This window comes from Mustelus asterias, chromosome 15, assembly GCF_964213995.1.
Source record: "Mustelus asterias chromosome 15, sMusAst1.hap1.1, whole genome shotgun sequence".
In the NCBI taxonomy this organism is placed as follows: domain Eukaryota; kingdom Metazoa; phylum Chordata; class Chondrichthyes; order Carcharhiniformes; family Triakidae; genus Mustelus; species Mustelus asterias.
Genome location: NC_135815.1, coordinates 5,886,516 through 5,909,229, shown reverse-complemented (window position 1 = coordinate 5,909,229; position 22,714 = coordinate 5,886,516). Strand labels below are relative to the sequence as shown.

Sequence of the window (22,714 nt, the reverse complement as noted above, 5' to 3'; positions counted from 1 at the left end):
GAAAGGGTTAAAAAATATTCTTGACGCATTAGTTTTCGATGTGATTGCTACATCAGCCTTTCAATTGGGGTGTGAAACTTTGCCTTGAGATGAATGTGAAAGCACAGTTGTACTCCCTCGAGGAGCCAATGTTCTCCACCAATTAGGAGAAACATCGCTAATATTCCTCTGCTTCCTGCATGAATTAAACAGCTATCCTGTTGCCCCATTGGGTTACGTGATTACTGATGATACAAGTGTTTTCTCTCTTCCTCTGACCCATAGGAGGTTAATATTTATTTTTAAGCCATTTCTAAAGTTCCGTACAAAATAAAAATGACAAAGGGAGTGTGGTTTTTCGAAGCATTGGTGCAAGGAAGGGAGGTCTCGGACAGACACGTGGTATAACTGAAGGAGTGCTCCTTACCTAACACAAAGTCACACCAAATTACCTTGTGGGAAGGGTAAATAGAGCAGATCTTGTTTGCTGTTTCTCTTCCTGTACCTAGTGGCGCACAAGACACACTTTCATCTGTTTCCAAAGCTGTATTTCTCCTGGCAGAACCCTTAAGAGTATTAATAGGCAGAGGGATCTGGGTGTACAGGTACACAGGTCACTGAAAGTGGCAACACAGGTGGAGAAGGTAGTCAAGAAGGCATACGACATGCTTGCCTTCATCGGCCGGGGCATTGAGTTTAAAAATTGGCAAGTCATGTTGCAGCTTTATAGAACCTTAGTTAGGTTGCACCTGGAATACAGTGTTCAATTCTGGTCGCCACACTACCAGAAGGATGTGGAGGTTTTGGAGAGGGTACAGAAAAGATTTACCAGGATGTTGCCTGGTATGGGGGGCTTTAGCTATGAGGAGATGTTGGAGAAACTTTGTTTGTTCTCACTGGAATGACGGAGGTTGAGGGGCGACCTGATAGAAGTCTACAAGATTATGAGGGGATAGTCAGAAGCTTTTTCCCAGGGTGAAGAGTCAATTACTAGGGGGCATAGGTTTAAGGTGCAAGGGGCAAGGTTTAAAGGAGATGTACGAGGCAAGTTTTTTACACAGAGGGTGGTGGGTGCCTGCAACTCACTGCTGGGGAAGATAGTAATTTTTTAAGGGGCATCTTGACAAATGCATGAATAGGATGGGAATAGAGGGATACGGTTTCCGGAAGAGTAGAGGGTTTTAGTTCACATGGGCAGCATGGTTGGTGCAGGCTTGGAGGGTTGTAGGACCTGTTCTTCTGCTGTGATTTCCTTTGTTCTTTTTCTTTGGAACTAGTCGCTAGGCTGTTGCCAGAGGCTTATATCTTAAGGGGCGCCACTCCGCATCAAACATGGCTGACCTGGAATCTCTCCCGCTCTTACTGCCAGCCATTTGAGTGTTGGAAGGATTTTGCAGGTTGATGTTAATTTGATGGCCACGTTATGAATGCACCTTCCTTGGCCATCAAGTCCTGGGTGGGATATGTTCCTGGAGCTTCTGGTACAGAGGCAGGGATCTATTCCACGGCAACAAAAGACCTCCGAATGTAGCAATGGAGCGAGATTTAAACTAATATGGCAGGGTGGTGGGGAGGGTGTGAGGGAGGCAGGGAACAGGTCTGTGGTCTGAACACTCAGATGAATGGGTTTCTCAAACATCCTCCTGCTGCAGGGGACTGTAACGGAGTTGTACTGAGTGCGAGAGGTCCAGCAAGGGGGCTGGAAGGGATTGTGGGGTTGGCCATGGTGGGTCAGTAACAGGAGCTTTTGAAAAGGGTAAGCCATTCACTGGTGAGTGTGTTCCATCGACAAGATGCACTGCAGGAACTGACCAAAGTTCCTTCACCATCACCCACGATCTCTATCACCCAGGAGAACAAGGGCAGCAGACACATTGAAACACTACCAGCTGTAAGTTCCCCAACCAAGACACTCGCCATCCTGACTTGGAAATGTATTGTCATTCCTACACTGTCACTGGGTCAAAATCCTGGAACTCTCTCTCTAACAGCACCATGGGTGTACCGACTCCACCTGGACTGTTGCAGTTCACCACCACCTTCTCAAGGGGCAATTAGGGGATGGGAAATAAATGCTGGCCTAGCCAGCGCTGATCCTGTTCCATGAATGGAAGAAAGGTGGTCTGGTCATGAATGCATCATTGACGTTTTAGCATGACAAACTACCCCAAATATTTTCAATATGGATAACGATTGCAAAGAGGACATGAAACAAACCATAGGAATCATGAGGATGATTCTCTTCCTGCCAGTTTGTTGGGGGGGGGGGGCGGGTGGGGGGGAGCGGGAGGAGGAACAGACATGTTGTGGAGGAGTGGAAGGTGCATTTACGGGGTAGCTTGTTCAGCCTCGTGAAAACACTCCTGGCGCTCCTGGCCCACAAGCAGTGCTGTAAAAGCACTCACCTCATGGATTCCACACCTCCTGCCTTTCTTCAGCTGCTGAGACTCGGGAAAAACCCAACCAACTATTGTTAACAAAAACAGAAAATGCTGGAGATACTCAGCAGGTCTGACAGCATCTGTGGAGGGAGGATAGAGCCAGTGTTTCAAAATGTTGGCTCTATTCTCTCTCCACAGTTGCTGTCAGACTTGCTAGCCGGACTTTTACCGGCACGCCCGCCTGATGCTCATATGATCGCGCCTGAGGCCAATGGAGAATGCCGCTCTGAAAGCCTCACCAGCCCCGATTCCGGGGTGCTGGTAAAATCAGGGCCTATGAGTTTCTCCAGCTTTCTCAGTTTCTGTTTCAGATTCCAGCATCCGTGGTATTTTGCCTTTTTCCAACTGTTGTTAAAACTAGAAGCACAGTTAAAAATGAAGACAAGCAGCCTTTTCTAAAATATTTAAATGACCAACCCACCTCCTGTGAGCCTATTAGTCTCTCATCCCTAATCCTATCTCTGTTAAAATGGAGAGCACAGTAAGAAGTCTCACAACACCAGGTTAAAGTCCAACAGGTTATTTGGAATCACGAGCTTTCGGAGCACTGCTCCTTCATCAAGTGAGTCCTCGGCTGATGAAGGAGCAGCGCTCTGAAAGCTCGTGATTCCAAATAACCTGTTGGACTTTAACCTGGTGTTGTGAGATTTCTTACTGTGCCCACCCCAGTCCAACGCTGGCATCTCCACAAAATGGGGAGTAGGTAGGTTCACCAAGAGTTATTTTCCAATTTCTGATTTCGAGCTTTTTAATCTCCCAATTGAGACATTTGTGCACCCATTTTTGAGGGTTAAAATTGCCCCCTTAGAATGATAAGAGGGCTTGAGCAGATTTAATAAAGCTGGTGGAATTAGGAATTCGAGGTTTATCTGGAATAACCAATGGAAAACTGCTTCAAAAATATCAGAGCAGGAAGAGTTTACAGGATAAAAATACTCTTACAAATGGCAAGAGATACCAAAACCTTGCGTTGACTACTACGAAATGAAGGGAAAACCTATAAAAGAAGTTTATTTATTCGTCACAAGTAAGGCTTACATTAACACTGCAATGAAGTTACTGTGAAATTCCCCTAGTCGCCAGACTCCGGCGCAATTCGGGTCAATGTACCTAACCAGCACGTCTTTCAGACTGTGGGAGGAAACCGGAGCACCCGGAGGAAACCCACGCAAACACAGGGTGAACGTGAAAACTCCACACAGACAGTAACCCAAGGCCGGGAATCAAACCCGGGTCCCTGGTGCTGTGAGGCAGCAGCGCTAACCACTGTGCCACCATGCCTCCCACTGGGCAGAAGTGAGTTCACTGCTCATAAAACTGGACAGGAAAAGAATCATTCTCATGGTTCCTGTGATGTGAGTCACCCAAATTATCCTTTTAGTTTGATCCATCTTTACAATCTTTATACATGTTGAGAACATGTTGAGGCGATGAATGAATACTTTTCTTCAGTGTTCACCAAGGAGTGGGGCCATGTTTTTGAGGATGAGAGTGTGATACAGGCTGATAGGCTGGAGGAGGCAGATGTTCTGAGGGAAGATGTATTAGCAATTTTGAAAAACCTGAAGGTCAATAGGTCCCTTGGGCCAGATGAGATATATCCTAGGATTCTTTGGGAGGCAAGGGATGAGATTGCAGAGCCTTTGGCTTTGATCTTTGGGTCCTCACTGTCCACGGGGATAGTACCAGAGGACTGGAGAGTGGTGAATGTTGTTCCTCTGTTCAAGAAAGGAAATAGGAATGACCCTGGTAATTATAGGCCGGTTAGTCTTACTTCGGTGGTCAGTGAGTTAATGGAAAAGGTCCTGGGGGATAGGATTTACGACCATTTAGAAATATGCAGCTTAATCCGGGATAGTCAACACGGATTCGTGAAGGGTAAGTCTTGCCTCACAAATTTGATTGAATTTTTTGAGGAGGTAACTAAGTGTGTCGATGAAGGTAGAGCAGTTGATGTCATATACATGGATTTTAGTAAGGCGTTTGATAAGGTCCCCCATGGTTGGCTCATGAAGAAAGTAAGGAGGTGTGGGATAGAGGGAAATTTGGCCGATTGGATAAGTAACTGGCCATCTCATCGAAGACAGAGGGTGGTGGTGGATGGAAAATTTTCAGACTGGAGACCAGTTACCAGTAGTGTACCACAAGGATCAGTGTTGGGTCCTCCGCTATTTGTGATTTTTATAAATGACTTGGAGGAAGGGGCTGAAGGGTGGATCAGTAAATTTGCGGATGACACCAAGATTAGTGGAATAGTGGATGAGTTGGAGGGCTGTTGTAGGCTGCAAAGAGACATTGATAGGATGCAGAGCTGGGCCGAAAAATGGCAGATGGAGTTTAACCCTGATAAGTGCGAGGTGATTCATTTTGGTAGGACAAATTTAAATGCGGATCACAGAGTCAAAGGTAGGGTTCTGAGGAATGTGGAGGAACAGAGAGATCTTGGGGTTCATATCCACAGATCTCTGAAGGTTGCCACTCAAGTGGATAGAGCCGTGAAGAAGGCCTATAGTGTGTTAGCGTTTATTAACAGGGGGTTTGGGTTTAAGAGCCATGGGGTTATGCTGCAACTGTACAGGACCTTGGGGAGACCACATTTGGAATATTGTGTGCAGTTCTGGTCATCTCACTATAAGAAGGATGTGGAAGCACTGGAAAGAGTGCAAAGGAGATTTATCAGGATGCTGCCTGGTTTGGAGGGTAGGTCTTATGAGGAAAGGTTGAGGGAGCAAGGGCTTTTCTCTTTCGTGCGGAGGAGGTTGAGAGGCAACTTAATAGAGGTTTATAAGATGATGAGGGGGATGGATAGAGTGGACGTTCAGAGACTATTTCCTCGGGTGGATGTAGCTGTTACTAGGGGGCATAACTATAAGGTTCATGGTGGGAGATATAGGAGGGATGTCCGAGGTAGGTTCTTTACTCAGAGAGTGGTTGGTGTGTGGAATGGACTGCCTGCTGTGATAGTGGAGTCGGACACTTTAGGAACTTTCAAGCGATTATTGGATAGGCACATGGAGCACACTAGAATGATAGGGAGTGGGATAGCTTGATCTTGGTTTCGGAAAAGGTTCAGCACATCATCATGGGCCGAAGGGCCTGTACTGTGCTGTACTGTTCTATGTTCTATGTTCTAACATTTGGGGTCATTTGTAGTGCTGAAAAGTGAATGTTGCACTCTATTAGCCGAGGTGCAGGGAGCTTATGCTATTTTGTATAATAGACTCGTTAGGATGCATATAGAGTGCTGCATATAATTCTAGTCATCGCATTACAGAGAGGGTGCGTTCACACTAGAAAAGTTACAGTGGAGAATTAGAGGGATGTCGCCAGGAATGGAGGATTTCAAATATGAGGAAAAATTGGACAGGCTGGAGCTGTTTTCCTCGGAAGAAGGGTTTTCTGGGGGATGATGTCATTGATGTGATTACAATGATGAGGGGCCCAGATAGAGTGCTTGGAAGGTCCAACTTCCATGAACAGAGATGGTCAGTAGCCAGGAGGCCTTGACTAAAAGTGAGTGATGGAAGGCCGGAGAGGCAAAACTGAGAGAGAGAAAACAGGTTGGTTAGGAAAACTTTCTGAGAGATTCCAGCCAAACTCCAAAGTTTGGGGACGAGGTGGCACGGTGGTTAGCACTGCTGCCTCACAGTGCCAGGGACCCAGATTCAATTCTGGCCTCGGGTCACTGCCTGTGTGGAGTCTGCATGTTCTCCCCATGTCTGCGTGGCTTTCCTCTGGGTGCTCCAGTTTCCTCCCATAGTCCAAAGATGTGCGGGTTAGGTTGATTGGCCATGCTAAATTGACCCCAGTGTCAGACTCAATGGGCCGAACGGCCTCCTTCTGTACTGTAGGGGTTCTATGAAATACATTACCCAATGTCCACCTACACAGTCTCACTCCGAAACCCTAAAAGCAGAACCTTTTTCCTAAAGTGCATCACTCAGGGGAAAAGGAAAACTCAAGGTACAGTTCATATTACTGTGATTAATGTCTTGCCGACTGTAATGTGATGCAAAAGTTTACCTTCGACATCTTATTCAAGAGTTTCATGATGCAATGTAATTCTGTAATGGACTAATTAATGTTGGAGGGAAGCTGCTGTTAATATTTTTGGTTAGGAATCGATTACTCAAACATTGAAATTTCATTGTGTAAGCCATACAATGAACATATCGAATACAATCCAGTGCATTTGCTTTTACTACTGTCTCACTGAGGTCATTTAGCAGCTTAATGTTCACACTGTGTAACTTTCAGCATCTTTTGTAACTGTAATGAGTACAATTGTTTGGATAATGACTCGCACGCCAATTTTCAAAGCAACGTCAACCCGTTGCTACTCGTCAGTACTGGTGGTCCAGAGCTTAACTTGGTTGGCAAGGATGTGGACGATTGCAGTGAGGGAGAGATCAGCAAAGGGTGAGAAACGTGATGGGGTGGCACGGTGGCACAGTGGTTAGCACTGCTGCCTCACAGCGCCAGGGACCCAGGTTCATTTCTGGCCTCAGGTCACTGCCTGTGTGGAGTTTGCACATTCTCCCCGTGTCTGCATGGGTTTCCGCCAGGTGCTCCAGTTTCCTCCCACACTCCAAAGATGTGTGAGTTAGGTTGATTGGCCATGCTAAATTAACCGTAGTGTCAGGGGGATTAGCAGGGTAAATGTGTGGGGTGCAGGAATAGGGCCTGGGTGGGATTGTGGCCGGTGCAGACTCGATGGGCCGAATGGCCTCCTTCTGTAGTGTAGGGGTTCTATGACTGGTTCTATGACTGGATGGACCCACCTTATTCTTTTGAAGACCAGGGGGACATTCCTGCTTGTCTGGGGGGCCCAGAAAGTCATTTGTCATGTAGCTTTCCCTCTGCTGACTGATCTCCCACTTTTTGAGGTAAACTTGAGGTCATCCTAAACTCTGCCATCCCTGTCGTAGTTCACAGCAGGTCCCGTTCTCCTATCGCCTCCCCATGCTCGCTGATCCACATTGGCTCATAGTCAAACAATATCTTGATTTTAAAGTTCTCATCCTTATTTTCAAATCCCACCATGGCTTTACCCTCTCTCTATGTCTGTAATCCCCTTCAGCCCCCAAGATATCTGCACTCTTCTAATTCTGGCCTCTGGTTCATTCCCAATTATAATGACCTGGATGAGGAAGTGGAGGGATGGGTTGGTAAGTTTGCTGACGACACCAAGGTAGGTGGTGTTGTGGATAGTTTGGAGGGATGTCAGAAGTTGCAGCGAGACATAGATAGAATGCAAGACTGGGCGGAGAAGTGGCAGATGGACTTCAACCCGGATAAGTGTGTGGTGATCCATTTTGGCAGATCCAATGGGATGAAGCAGCAGTATAATATGAAGGGTACCATTCTTAGCAGTGCAGAGGATCAGAAGGACCTTGGGGTCCGGGTCCATAGGACTCTTAAATCGGCCTCGCAGGTGGAGGATGCGGTCAAGAAGGCGTACTGGCCTTCATTAATCGAGGGATTGAGTTTAGGAGTCGGGAGATAATGCTGCAGCTTTATAGGACGCTGGTTAGACCCCACTTGGAGTACTGCGCGCAGTTCTGGTCACCTCATTACAGGAAAGATGTTGAAGCCATTGAAAGGGTGCAGAGGAGATTTACAAGGATGTTGCCTGGATTGGGGGGCATGCCTTATGAGGATAGGTTGAGGGAGCTTGGTCTCTTCTCCCTGGAGAGACGAAGGATGAGAGGTGACCTGATAGAGGTTTACAAGATGTTGAGAGGTCTGGATAGGGTAGACTCTCAGAGGCTATTTCCAAGGGCTGAAATGGTTGCTACGAGAGGACACAGGTTTAAGGTGCTGGGGGGTAGGTACAGAGGAGATGTCAGGGGTAAGTTTTTCACTCAGAGGGTGGTGGGTGAGTGGAATCGGCTGACGTCGGTGGTGGTGGAGGCAAACTCATTGGGGTCTTTTAAGAGACTTCTGGATGAGTACATGGGATTTAATGGGATTGAGGGCTATAGATAGGCCTAGAGGTAGGGATGTGATCGGCGCAACTTGTGGGCCGAAGGGCCTGTTTGTGCTGTGGCTTTCTATGTTCTATAATCGCTTTACCATTGGTGCCTTCAGTTACCTGGGCCTCAGTCTCTGGAACCGCCCTCCCCCGGCCCCCTCTCCACCTCACTTTCCTCATTTACAACACTCCTTAAAATTTACCTCTTTGGCTGAGCTTACAAAGGGTGAGAACCTCATTTTAATAAATTTATATTTAATTAACAACCACCCCCCCCCCGCCCCTCCCCCCCCGCCCCCCCCCCGCCCCTCCCCCCCGACCCCCCCCCCCCACCCCTCCCCCACCCCGACCCCCAGCCATATTTTCAAACCTCGCCAACATGACTTCTTGGCAAAGTTTACAACAGGTTCAACCAGACATGAACCTGTCATGGGGGTCTCCCCAGGGGCATAAAGTTGGGTATATCCCCCGGGAGAGAGGGACATGGCTAAGCAATGGCCTGGTACGGACCCTGGCACAGGCCTGCACCATGCCAACCTGTGCCAGGGGCCAGTGCCAGGACGAACCCAAGTGGCAGCCTCAATTATTTGTGGTGACGGTGGTGGGGATTGGGGGGGCGGGGGAGAGGACGTGAGAGTGGTGGGGATGCCGCCTTGCCTTCCTAATCACACGGTGCATTCGCCCACTACTGCATCAGAACCTACATATTATTTTTGGTCCTATTGACACATTGACTGCTGCAGCAGAGTTCTTTCCCCAGAAGCCAGCGTGCAATGTTGCACTGAAGCTTTAGTAACCCAGCGGACAGCTTCACAAGTTTGACCCTGCTCACTACATGAACCATATCCTGGCAATTTGGTCTGAGTCATGTTTTGCTCATATTTTAGGGTTACTTGGGGCAATCATAGAATCCCTACAGTACAGAAGTAGGCCATTTGGCCCATTGAGTCTGTACCGACCACAATCCCACCTAGGCCCTATTCCCGTAACTCCACACATTTACTTGCTAATCCTCCTGACACTAGGGTCAATTTAGCATGGCCAATCAACCTAACCTGCACATCTTTGGACTGTGGGAGGAAACCGGAACACCCGGAGGAAACCCATGCAGACATGGGGAGAAAGTGCAAACTCCACACAGACAGTGACCTGAGGCTGGACTCGAACCCGGGTCCCTGGCGCTGTGAGGCGGCAGTGCTAACCCACAGTGCCATCCTGCCATCCTTTGAGCGACATTGAACCAACTGCCTGTTAATCTCTCTCCGTTTTCATTCATATTGGCTTCAATGGATCAGTTATTGTTTGTGATACACTATTGGTCAAAGTCAAAGTTACCCCGACTACGTATCGGCAAAAGCAAACCTCATGTGTCATATGCTCAACAGGTGATACAGACCATTTTCTTTGGGATCTGCGTCCTGACTGATCTCTCCAGTCTACTCACTCAAGGCACTGATGACCAAGAGCAGCAGAGACAGCTCAGGAAACTGATTTCTCTTCGAGATTGGCTGATGGCTGTCTTGGCATTCCCTGTGGGTGTGGTAAGTAACCCCTTTCATGCTCTTTATCTCTTCAGAGTCGAATGCATGCAGCTTCAATCAATAGGAGTAGGAGATGGTGGTGTAGTGGCAATGGAGTAGTTATTCAGAGACCCAGGCTAATGCCCAGAGGGACAAGGGTTGTCGTATGAGGAACAGTTGAGGACTCTGGGTCTGTACTCGTTGGAGTTTAGAAAGATGTGGGGGGAATCTTATTGAAACTTACAGGATACTGCGAGGCCTGGATAGAGCAGACATGGAGAGGATGTTTCCACTAGGAGGAAAAACTAGAACCAGAGGCACAACCTCAGGCTAAAGGGACGATCCTTCAAAACAGAGATGGGGAGGAATTTCTTCAGCCAGAGAGTGGTGAATCGGTGGAACTCTTTGCGACAGAAGGCTGTGGAGGCCAGGTCATTGAGTGTCTTTAAGACAGAGATAGATAGGATCTTGATTAATAAGGGAATCAGGGGTTATGGGGAAAAGGCAGGAGAATGGGGATGAGAAAAATATCAGCCATGATTGAATGGTGGAGCAGACTCGATGGGCCGAGTGGCTTAATTCTGCTCCTATGTCTTATGGTCTTATGGTCTTAGGGGTTCAAATCCCACCATGGCAGCTGGTGGAATTTAAGTTAGATTAATACATCTGGAATAGTCTCAGTAATTGTGACCATGACAACTATCACTAATTATTGTTAAAACTCACTAATGTTCTTTAGGGAAGGAAATGTGCCGTCCTTACCCAGCCTTGCCTACATCTGACTCCAGATCCACAGCAATATGTTGACTCCTTACTGCTCTCTGAAATGACCGAGTGAGCCACTCAGCTCAACGACAATTAGGGATGGGCAACAAGTGCTGGCCTTGCCGGTGATGTCCGCATCCCATCAAAGAATACATTTAAAAAGAATATATATTGTGAACTTGAGAGTGAGGATGTAATGGACTAAAATTCAAAAAAGCAATGAATTGGACACTCCAACTCTCTGTCTGAATTCCAGTGAGGCACTCCTGGTGCACAGAGCTTTTTACCAGCAGTACAAAATTGGAATGTTCTTGGAGACTTCAGTCAAGACACCCACTTCATTTGATTTGATTTATTATTGTCACATGTATCAGTATACAGTGAAAAGTATTATTTCTTGCGCGCTATACAGACATACCGTACATAGAGTAGGAAAGGAGAGAGTGCAGAATGTAGTGTTACAGTCATAGCGAGGGTGTAGAGAAAGATCAACTTAGTGCGAAGTCGGCCCATTCAAAAGTTTGATGGCAGCAGGGAAGAAGCTGTTTTTGAGTTGGCTGGTACATGATCTCAGACTTTTGTATCATTTTCCGGATGGAAGAAGGTAGAAGAGAATATGTCCGGGGTGCGTGGGGTCCTTGATTATGCTGGCTGCTTTTCCGAGGCAATGGCAAGTGTAGACAGTGTCAATGGATGGGAGGCTGGTTTGTGTGATGGATTGGGCTCCATTCACGACCCTTTGTAGTTTCTTGTGGTCTTAGGAAGAGCAGGAGCCATACCAAGCTGTGGTACAACCAGAAAGAATGCTTTCTATGGTGCATCTGTAAAGATTGGTGAGAGTTGTAGTGGACATGCCAAATTTCCGTCTATACAGAGAAAGTAGGGGCGTTGGTGTCATCTTCTTTCCAGGCTAACGAACAGAATTGTATTGTGTCTTGTCTTTACAGTTGTGGGGACACTCTACTCTTCTTTACAGGCAGTCAAATGCTATACAAAATATTTACTGCGCAGAAAAAGACTATTTGGCCCAACAAGTCCATGCCAGTGTTTATGGTCCATCCAAGTCTCCTCCTAATCTACCTCACCTAATCGCTACAAAATATTCTTCTATTCCTCTCTTCACTATGTGCTAATCCAGCTTCACCTTATATCTCTCTGCCATTCATCCCAACTACTTGTGGGAGCGCATTGCACATTCTCACCATTCGGTGGGTAAAGGCGTTTCTCCTGAATTTCATGTTGGATTTATTAGTGACTATCTTGTATCCATGAGCCTCAGTTTTGCTCTTGCCTGCAAGCAGAAGTATCTACTCTATGTTTAACTGGTCAAACCTTTTCATAATCTCAAAGACTCACATCAGGTCATCTCTCAGCTTTCTCTTTTCTAGAAAGAGAAGGTCCATCACTCTCAATCTAACATTGAAAGCCCTCTTAAAATTAAAATTGTACACAGGACTGCCACTCCTGACCTGACCAATTGTCTGTCAGCGTAACCTCTGTGGGCGAATGCTCCATTGGCCTGGCTATTGTCAGTGAACTTTAGTCATGACGGCACAGAAGGAGGTTGTTTGACCCACTGGGTTCATGCTGGCTCTCTGAGCAATCCAGACAGTCCCATTCCCCTATTCTAACCCATAGCTCTGCAAGTTTAATTTCCCTCATGTGTTTATCCAAATTCCTTTTGAAATCATTGATTTGATTTGATTTATTATTGTCACATGTATTGGGAGACAGTGAAAAGTATTGTATTTTGTGCGCTGTACAGACCGTTCACAGAGTACATGGGGGAGAAGGAAAGGAGAGGGTGCAGAATGTGGTGTTGCAGTCATAGCTGGAGTCGAGAGAAAGATTAACTTAATATATGGTAGGATCATTCAAAAGTCTGATGGCAGCAGGAAAGAAGCTGTTCTTGATCCACCTTCCATCACCATGGGGGTCAGCGAGCCCCATTGTATTTGTTCAGTGAAACTGAAGAATCTATTTGTGTTCTGGCTCCTTTCCTCTCCCGCCGTGTCCGCCCCCCCCCCCCCCCCCCCCACCACCCTCTCCACTTCTATTTTTTTCATTTTCAATCTATGATACTCATTATTTTAATCCATTATGCAATGCATTTTTTAGCATTAACTTTAATTTGTCATCTGTTTGTCTAATTGCTTAACCGATCTAAATCTTTCCGCAAGTCATTAACTGCACTCTACTGCTTTTAGCCCTGTCTCAGATGTAACATGTTTATTATTAACTCAGCATCTAAGCACCATCAGTGGAGTACTTTAAACCACTCCTTTCTAAAATCCGACCATTCATAACCTCTTCTTCATCTAAGAATAGCCTTATTCTTCAAAAAGACTTGGAGAATAAGTTACACCAGGAATTTATTTCAATTCTTTCGTGGGATGTAGCTGTCGCTGGCTCGGCCAGCATTTATTGGGCATCCCTTATTGCCCTTGAGAAGATGGTGGTAAGCCATCTTCTTGAACCTAGGATCAAAGAATAGAATCATCGGCCGGGATTTGCCCGCTCCATCCGCCACAGGAATCAGAGCGGGCGTGGGGGCAGAAAATGGGAAGGTCTGTTGACCCTGGGTGGGATTTTGCGATTTCGAGATGAGCGAGGCCGTAAAATCTTGCCCAGAGCATCCCTATGGAGCAGAAGGAGGCCATTCGGCCCATTAAGTCTGCATCGACAACAATCCCACCCAAGCCCGAGCCCCATAACCCCATGCATTCACCCTAGCTAATCCCTCTGACACTAAGGGGCAATTTAGCATGGCCAATCAACCTATCCCACACATCTTTGGAGTGTGGGAGGAAACCGGAGCACCCGGAGGAAACCCACACAGACACGGGGAGAATGTGCAAACTCCACACAGACAGTGACCCAAGCCGGGAATCGAACCCAGGTCCCTGGCGCTGTGAAGCAGCAATGTTAACCACCTGTGCCACAGCGTCACCCCTCTGAGTGTATGTACACCCAGGCTGCTGTTAGGGAGAGCGTTCCAGGATTTTGATCCAGCAACAGTGAAGGAACGGCTATATATTTCCAAGTCAGAATGTGACTTGGAGGGGAATGCATGTTGAAGGTGGTGTTTGGGGTCCCAATCAAGCATGTGTGACTTGGAGGGGGTTTGCAGGTGGCAGTGTTCTCATGCATCTGCCACCCTTGTGCCTCTAGGTGGTAATAGTCATAGGTTTGGAAGGTGCTGTCAGAGGAACACCTTTGGTGAATTGTTGCAGTGCAGCTTGTAGACGGTACTCACTGTTGCCTCTATGCATCGGTGGTGAAGGAAATGACTGTTAAAGGTGGTGGATGTTGTGCCAATTAAATGGACTGCTTTGTCCTGGATGGTGTCAAGCTTTGTGAGTGTTGTCGGAGCTGCACTCAACTAGGCAAATTGAGAGTATTCCATCACACTCCTGACTTGAGCCTTGTAGATGGTGGACAGGCTTTGGGGAGTCAGGAGGTGAGTTACTCGCCGCAGAATTCCCAGCCTCTGACCTGCTCTTGTAGCCGCAGTATTTATATGGCTAGTCCAGCTCAGCTTCTGGTCAATAGTAACCACAAGGATGTTGATAGTGGGGGTTTGGTGATGGTAGTGCCATTGAATGTCAAGGGAAGATGACTCGATTCTCTTTTGTTAGAGGTGCTGATCTGTTTGGCGCGAATGTTACTTGCCACTTAGCAGCCCAAGCCTGGGTATTGTCCCGGTCTTGCTGCATATGGATGTGGACTGCTTCAGTATCTGAGGAGTCACGAATGGTGCTGAACATTGTGCAATCAACAACAAAAATCCCCTCTTCTGACCTTATGGCAGAGGGAAGGTTATTGATGAAATTGCGAAAGATGGTTGGGCCTAGGACCCCACTCAGAAGAGCTCCTACAATGATGTCCCAGGACTGAAATGATTGGTGTTCAACAACCACAACTTTGTGGTTTGGCCTTCGTGCCGGGTATGGCTCCAACCAGCAGAGAGTTTCCCTCTGATTCCCATTGACTCCAGTTTTGTTAGAGTTCCTTGATGCTATTCTCAGTCAAATTCTGCCTTGATGTGAAGGGCAGTCAGTCTCACCTCACCTCTGGCATTCAGCTCTTTTAACAATATTGATACTAAGGTTCGGGGAAACCCAAACTGTGTATCAGTGAGCAGGTTATTGGTGTGTAAGTGCACCAACATTATCTATCCCTATGCTGGTGATCAAAAATAAACTGATGGAGCAACAATGAGCCAGGTTGGATTTGTCCTGCTTTTTGTGGACAGTAAGAAGTCTCACAACAACCAGGTTAAAGTCCAACAGGTTTATTTGGTAGCAAATACCATAAGCTTTCGGAGCGCTGCCCCTTCGTCAGATGGAGTGAAAATCTGTTCTCCAACAGTGCACAGAGACACAGAAATCAAGTTACAGAATACTAATTAGAATGCAAATCTCTACAGCCAGCCAGGTCTTAAAGGTACAGATAATGTGGGTGGAGGGAACATTAAACACAGGTTAAAGAGGACAGTACAGACCTGGGTGATTTTCCACATTGCCGGGTAGATCCCAGTGTTGTATGTACTGAAACATCAGCGGGTGTATCTAGTTCTGGAAGAATTAAGGAATAAATAAGGAATATCTATCCTTGCAGTGAAAGTTTGATTAAGATGAGACTGTCTGGAGATTTTTTGTGGTACTTAAATGAGATTTTTTAAACTGGTGCCTATTGAAACACATTGCACAAGGGACATGGGAGCCTCACCACCTGCAAGTCCCCCTTCAAATCACACACCATCCTGACTTAGAACTAGGCCACATAATGGCACAGTGGTTAGCATGGCTGCCTCACAGCGCCAGGGACCCGGGTTCGATTCCCGGCTTGGGTCACTGTCTGTCTGGAATTTGCACGTTCTCCCCGTGTCTGCATGGGTTTCCTCCGGGTGCTCCAGTTTCCTTCCACAGCCTGAAAGACGTGCTGGTTAGGTGCATTGGTCATGCTAAATTCTCCCTCAGTGTACCCGAACAGGCACCGGAGTGTGGTGACTAGGGGATTTTCACAGAAACTTCATTGCAGTGTTAATGTAAGCCTACTTGTGACACTAATAAATAAACTTTAAACTTTCAAACCTTTGCTGTCGCTGGGTCAGAATCCTGGAAGTACTTCCCTAACAGCACTGTGGGTGTACCTGCACCGCAAGAACTGCACCACTACGTTCTCAAGAGGAGTTATGGATCAGCAATAAATGCTGGTCTTGCCAGTGATACCCACCTCCTGAGATTGAACTAAAAAATCCAGCCAGTCAGAGTATTAGTGTGTGGCAATTGTTCAAACACAAACGGTAGGAATTTCCAGCCGCACTCGCCCCAAGGCTGGAAAATCCCACCCGAGGTCAACGGACCTTTGTGTGGTCCGTGTCCGCCCGCTACAATTCCCATGGTGGGTGGCATGGGTAAATCCAGCCCAGATTCCATTCTTCTTCAGTGAAGTCCATTTTATAAACAGTTGTTTGACGAACTAAAGATTTCCAAGATATTAATATGTAGAGACCCATTTAAGAAATGTTTCAAGAATATGAACACCTTCTTTCATTTGAAGCAGTAGCTTCAAAGGTCTTGTGGATTATTTTTATTCTGAAGTTCCTCTCCCAGATTTAATCTTTTCAAAGTTTATTTATTCATCACAAGTTAGGCTGACATTAACACTGCAATGAAGTTACTGTGAAGTTCCCCAAGTCGCCACACTCCGGCATCTGTCCGGGCACACTGAGGGAGAATTTAGCATGCACCTAACCAGCACACCTTTGGACTGTGGGAGGAAACCGGAGCATCCGGAGGAAACCCACGCAGACACGGGGGGAGAACGTGCAAACTCCACGCAGACAGTGACCAAGCCGGGAATCGAACCCGGGTCCCTGGCACTGTGAGGCAGCAGTGCTAGCTATTGTGCCACCGTGCCGCCCTTCTGTCCTCTTTTGAAGATGCTTAGAAGCTGAATATTGTCGAAAGGAGAGACATGTTGCAAAGATTTGAGTCTTGCATTCATCTGGACAAACACAAGAATGCCAAATTTCAAACAATGACAACAATTTATACGGCAGGAGAAAAGGGTGCTGATTGGTTGGCAAGTTTACTCTGATTGGTCACGATGTTGCCATGGAGAAAGCGACAGGGAACTATAGGCTTCCCAAGCTCCTGGGTAATACAAAAAAGTTGCAAGCTTGAACATATTCCTTTTGTTTGCAGAGAATGGAGCCCTGCATGTGAATGGATGTCTCTACTAGCAAGTGTAAATAGGCTACACTATGGGCTCAATCCTTAGAACCCTTCAGTTAAAGAAAATAGGCAAGTGTGCCACGGCCTAGTACCCCCCGAGTAAAACTTATCAACAACAGATGGAGCCTGATATGCTGAGATCTTCCAACGCCACGGAAATAAATGCTGCCTACTCCAACAGTGGAGCTGGCCAGGTCAGGAGTGTAGGGTCCAGGCTCGCTTCTCTCACCTGTATCCCACCACGGCGAAGATTGGGACTGGGAATCCTGGAATCAGATCCTGCTCACCATCTGGACCTCAGCATAAACAGGAAATCTCCCCCCCGTCGCTCGCCCAAAAAAAAACCCTAATTGCTACTGCACATCTTAAACACTTTAGAATAATTTTTTGCACTTTACATTTACACTTACACTTTACACGTTAGAATAATTTTTGAAATATTATAGAATTTTTGAAATATAACATTTTTGAAATATTATAGAATTTTAGTCGATAACTAATACTTGAAAATTTGTGATTGTTTTTACAGATTTGTATCAATCCCTTTTTCTTTGGTGCTGGTTTCTGATTCGCATTTCATATTTTGCATAAAAACAAAGGTGTTCTAAACTGTCATGCCTGGAATATCTCCAAATTGTTCTGTTATCTCCTGGTTGCTGCTATGTGTACCTGCGGCAGTGAGCGTTGGTTTATTGTGTGGAATTGTAGCGAGCGTAATTTCAATTCACAAAGAACAAAGAAAATTACAGCAAAGGAACAGGCCCTTCGGCCCTCCAAGCCTGCACCCACCATGCTGCCCGTCTGAACTGAAATCCCCTACCCTTCCAGGGAGCATATCCCTCTATTCCCATCCTATTTATGTATTTGTCAAGACGCCCCTTAAAAGTCATTACCGCATCTGCTTCCGCTACCTTCCCCCGCAGCGACTTCCAGGCACTTACCTCGTACATCTCCTTTAAGCCTTGGCCCTCGCACCTTAACCCTGTGCCCACGAGTAATTGACTCTTCCACCCTGGGAAAAAGCATCACGTTAACATCTTTCTTTTATTTATTCCAATTTTATTCCTATTTCTCATTTGAAAATGCTGTGTGCAGACATTTACATTGCAACCTCCATTGGATGCTGTGTTAAACTTGGAGAAACTCTAATTCAAAGCAGGTTTTATGCTTAGTGGAAAAACTAAAAGGAAGCAGGTGAAAAATACAGAAACAGAGAGAGGCATTCAAATCTGCTCCACGTGTTCTTCAGATCGGGAAAGTAAATGCCACCAGAGAGAATACTGTTCTAATTCCACTAATAATTGGCTTAATTAAAGTTTCACGAGGTGCAGACAGGTTTAATGGTGCATGGGAATTGCAGAGTCATGGTAATTCCTGTAAATTTTCCATTATTATTATGAACAGCACTTTGTATCTTCAGTGTTGCACTCCAGGACTCTTGCACTCACAAAAATGTCTCTTTAAATCCAGTATCAGAGCCTGAGGTCTCACCCTATCTCCATCATTCAGTAATGGGACACATCAGAACACAGACTGGCCCAGATAATCTGGTCTCCGGATCCTTGGAGAGTACACACCCCCCCCAAGGTGCTCGCCGAGACCCCTGAGAGGGGCCAACGCACTGACTCCGTGGGAATTGCCTGGGACATTTGAGCTTCCGATAGGCTGTTCCCCCTGCTTCCCTGGACCCTCTGTAAATGTCCCCAACTCTGAGTTAGAGTCAGAGATTTGGACTGTTCTGACTCACCCAGCTGGATGGTTATCCTGGAAATGTTAAACAGAAAACTCCAGTCTAACTCCTGGGTAACTATACAATGACCACCCCCCCCTCCCCCAATCACTCACACTGCACCCTCCCCCAGACTCCCCCTTTAACCCCAACTAGCCTCCAGTCCCCCCCACTCTGACACCCTGATTTCTCCTATGATACCCAACTCCCCCCCCCCCCCCACCCCCCCCACCAACCCCGACCTGACCTGACCTGACCAACCAATACCCCTCACCCCACTGGATATCCCACTCTTGCCCCGACTCCCCCACTCCCTGAATTCCCCCCCCTCGACCCCTCCAATCCTCCTGTCACCCCAACTCCCCCAGACCCGCCTGACTCCCCCAATCTGACCTGATTTCACCACTGCACTCACCCATGACAACCCAACTCTCACCCCATGTCCCAACCTCACCACCTGAGTCACCTCTGAACCCTGACCCCTCCTGACCTGACCTCACCACCGACAACCTCCCCATCTACTCCTCCCCAAAGTCCCTCTACCTGAACTCACTGCCTGGTTCCCCCTTATCCAATCTCACCACCCTATTCAGCTGCCTCCTTACTGCATTACCTCAGCCACCCTCCCCCAAACCCACTGACCTCACCCACTCTACCCCAACCCACTGACCTCACCCACTCTACCCCAACCCACTGACCTCACCCACTCTACCCCAACCCACTGACCTCACCCACTCTACCCCAACCCACTGACCTCACCCACTCTACCCTAAACCCACTGACCTCACCCACTCTAACCCAAACCCACTGACGACACCCACTCTACCCCAACCCACTGACCTCACCCACTCTACCCTAAACCCACTGACCTCACCCACTCTGCCCTAAACCCACTGACCTCACCCACTCGCCCCCAAACCCACTGACCTCACCCCACTCTACCCCAACCTACTGACCTCACCCCACTCTACCCCAAACCCACTGACCTCACCCACTCTACCCCAACCCACTGACCTCACCCACTCCACCCAAACCCACTGACCTTACCCATTCTATCCTAAGCCCACTGGCCTCACCTCCTCCACCTCCTTGCCCACACTCTCACCCATGCACTGAGACACTCATAGCCAATACACAGAAAAGCTTGTTAAAAGTCTCAGCTGTAAAAAGGGGGATGGTTTTCCTTCCCCTACGATGCAGCACTATGAGGAAGCAGCTGGATGGTAGCTAGGCTCCGGATTTCTGAAGAAGCTGGGATCGAAAAGCATGCTGAGCTGTGGTGTGGTGCAGGAAAGCAGGAGCAGAGCGGAATCCCTCGGTGATTGCCGGAAGATTCGGGTCATTTAGACAAAACCAACAAACAGAAAGTGTTGGACAAACTCCGCAGCAAGGCAGAATCTGAGAGAGAAACGGAGTTAATGGACGGGATTTTCCGGCCTTGCTTCGCCCGAAACCAGAAAATCCCGCCCGAGGTCAACGGACCTTTCCATGGGTCCGCCCCTCGCCCGCTCTGATTCCCATGGCGGGCGGGCGGGCGGTAAAATTCAAGCCCAATGTTTCAGGTCGACCTCTCGTCAAAACTGGAAAGAGGTCAAGAGGTTTAAGCAAGTGGGTGAAGGAAGTGAGTGATGGAGGGAAATTCTACGATAGGCGGGAGGCAGGAGAGGCTCAGTGTCTAAAAGGAAAATGATGCAAGGCAAAAGGAGATGGTAGTTGGACAATAACAAAAAACAACACCAGCTTGCACGTTTATAACACCTTTAATGTGATAAAGAAAGGATTGGTCTCGAGAAAGCTGTAAATGATCAAAACAGCATCATTAGCAGTTAGCTACTGACTGTAGAAACGTGACCAGTGGTTATGGTCTGTAATTGTTCAATGGTTGAGTCTGGAAGGCCTTCAGTTATAGGCAAAGTCACAAGCACTCTTCATTTGCCTATTTATGACGGCCAATCACACCAGCCTGCTGTCCAGAACTTTTTCTCAGTCCCTTTTCCTTACAACAATTAAAGGTTTTTAAAGTTTATTTCTTAGTGTCACAAGTAGGCTTACATTAACACTGCAATGAAGTTACTGTGAAAATCCCTTAGTCACCACACTCTGGCGCCTGTTTGGGTACACTGAGGGAGAATTTAGCATGGCCAATACACCTAACCAGCACTTCTTTCAGAATGTGGGAGGAAACCTGAGCACCCGGAGGAAACCCACACAGACACGGGGAGAATGTGCAAACTCCACACAGACAGTGACCCGAGCTGGGAATCAAACCCAGGTCCCTGGCACTGTGAGGCAGCAGTGCTAGCCACTGTGCCACCGTGTCGCCCAAAATTCACAGATTGTCAGCTCAACCTATTTGTAGCGTCTGCCTCAATGGCCTTCCTCAGTAACTAGAGGGTGCATTTTAACTCGGGGTGGGAATCGGAAAAGTTACGAGGAGTGGGATTTGCAAGATCTCAGAAGATGCTTTGGAAAGAACAGGAGAGGAAGCACGGCTGAGGGAGTCCTAAACGTATGTGATCCAGGAGAGTAATGCCGATCCCCCCAGGACCACCAGGACAGCTTACAAATTAAAACATCTACATTGAAAGTTGCAGTCAGAATCTTCAGACCCCAATACCTAAAGAAGGATTCCACTAGATTTCAGGAAGTTATCCTTACTGTCTTCACAGTGGAGTGGGTTATAATGGAAAATGGTGGGACCAATGTTTTCTGGATCATTCTAACTCCTGCCTGCTCAAAAGGATTGAAAACATCGCAGAGACATGTTGAGTGAAAATGTCCCTCTCCTTACTCCTAACCGGCTCATTTTTAAACTTGGACTTTGGCATCAGAACAGTATCCTTGGAACAACTTTGCTAATTGCTTTAATAAAGGCAAGCACGCCATATGCCTTCTTTACCACTCTATCTACTTGTATGGCCAGTTTCAGGGACTTGAATCTCAAGATCCCCCTGTACATCAGTGCTGTTCAGGGTCCTGCCATTAACTGCACTCTTACCCTTAACATTTGCTCTCTCGAAGTGCAGCACCTCACACTTGCCCGTATTAAACTCTGCCATTTCTCTGTCTATATCTGCAGCTGATCTATATCCCGCTGTATCCTTTGACAACTTTCTACACTATCTACAACTCCACCTATCTTTGTGCCATCTGCAACTTACTAACCCACCGATCTACTATTTTCACCCAAGTCATTTATATACATCACAAACAGCAGGGGTCCCAGTACGGATCCCTGCGGAACACCACAGCCAGAAAAACACCCTTCCACCACTACTCTCTGACTTCTATGGGCAAGCCAATTCTGAATCCAAGTGGCCAAGTCACCATGGATCCCATACATCTTCATCTTGTCTACATCCTTTTGAAATTCTACACTGTCCTCTTCACATTTCACAATTCTTCCAAGTTCAGATATTTTGACAATTTAGTCACAGCAAATGTTTGGTTTGATTAAGGGAGATGGAAACATGTAACATGCTAAATTATGCTCTGGGAATGAATCTCGATTTGATTTGATTTATTATTGTCACATGTATTAACATACAGTGAAAAGTACTGTTTCTTGCATGCTATAGAGACAATGCATACCCTTCATAGAGAAGGAAAGGCAAGAGCGCAGAATGTAGTGTTACAGTCATAGCTAGGGTGTGGAGAAAGATCAACTTAATGCGAGGTAGGTCCATTCAAAAGTCTGACAGCAGCAGGGAAGAAGCTGTTGTTGAGTCGGTTGGTTCATGAATCTCACACAATAAGGAGCAACATTAGCTTAAACCAAGCCTTCATGCAACATATAAGAACCAGCTCCTACACCACATGTGTTCAAGAAAGAATAGGTATTGTTACTTCAGTTTGATTTATTATTCTCTTGCAGATGGTCGTGATAATATTCTGGGCCCTATACTTATATGATCGAGAGTTGGTTTATCCCAAAATCTTGGACAGCTTTATACCACCGTGGATTAACCATGGAATGGTGAGTACAATGGAGACACATTTGTTGAATGTTACTGCAATTTGATGAAACTGTTCTGACTCAGAATTTTTGTGGAGTAAGTGAAGAG

General features: G+C 46.9%; 1 protein-coding gene across 1 annotated transcript in view; it reads left to right on the top strand.

Moving 5' to 3' along the window:
• The window catches only part of aig1 (androgen-induced 1 (H. sapiens)), a 117,000-nt gene that overhangs the window by 51,820 nt on the left and 42,466 nt on the right, over nt 1–22,714 (top strand). Inside the window, exons 2-3 of the mRNA XM_078230635.1 lie at nt 9,780–9,935; nt 22,525–22,626. Of these exons, the coding sequence (XP_078086761.1) occupies nt 9,780–9,935; nt 22,525–22,626 (258 nt within the window). The remainder of the gene's footprint in view (nt 1–9,779; nt 9,936–22,524; nt 22,627–22,714) is intronic.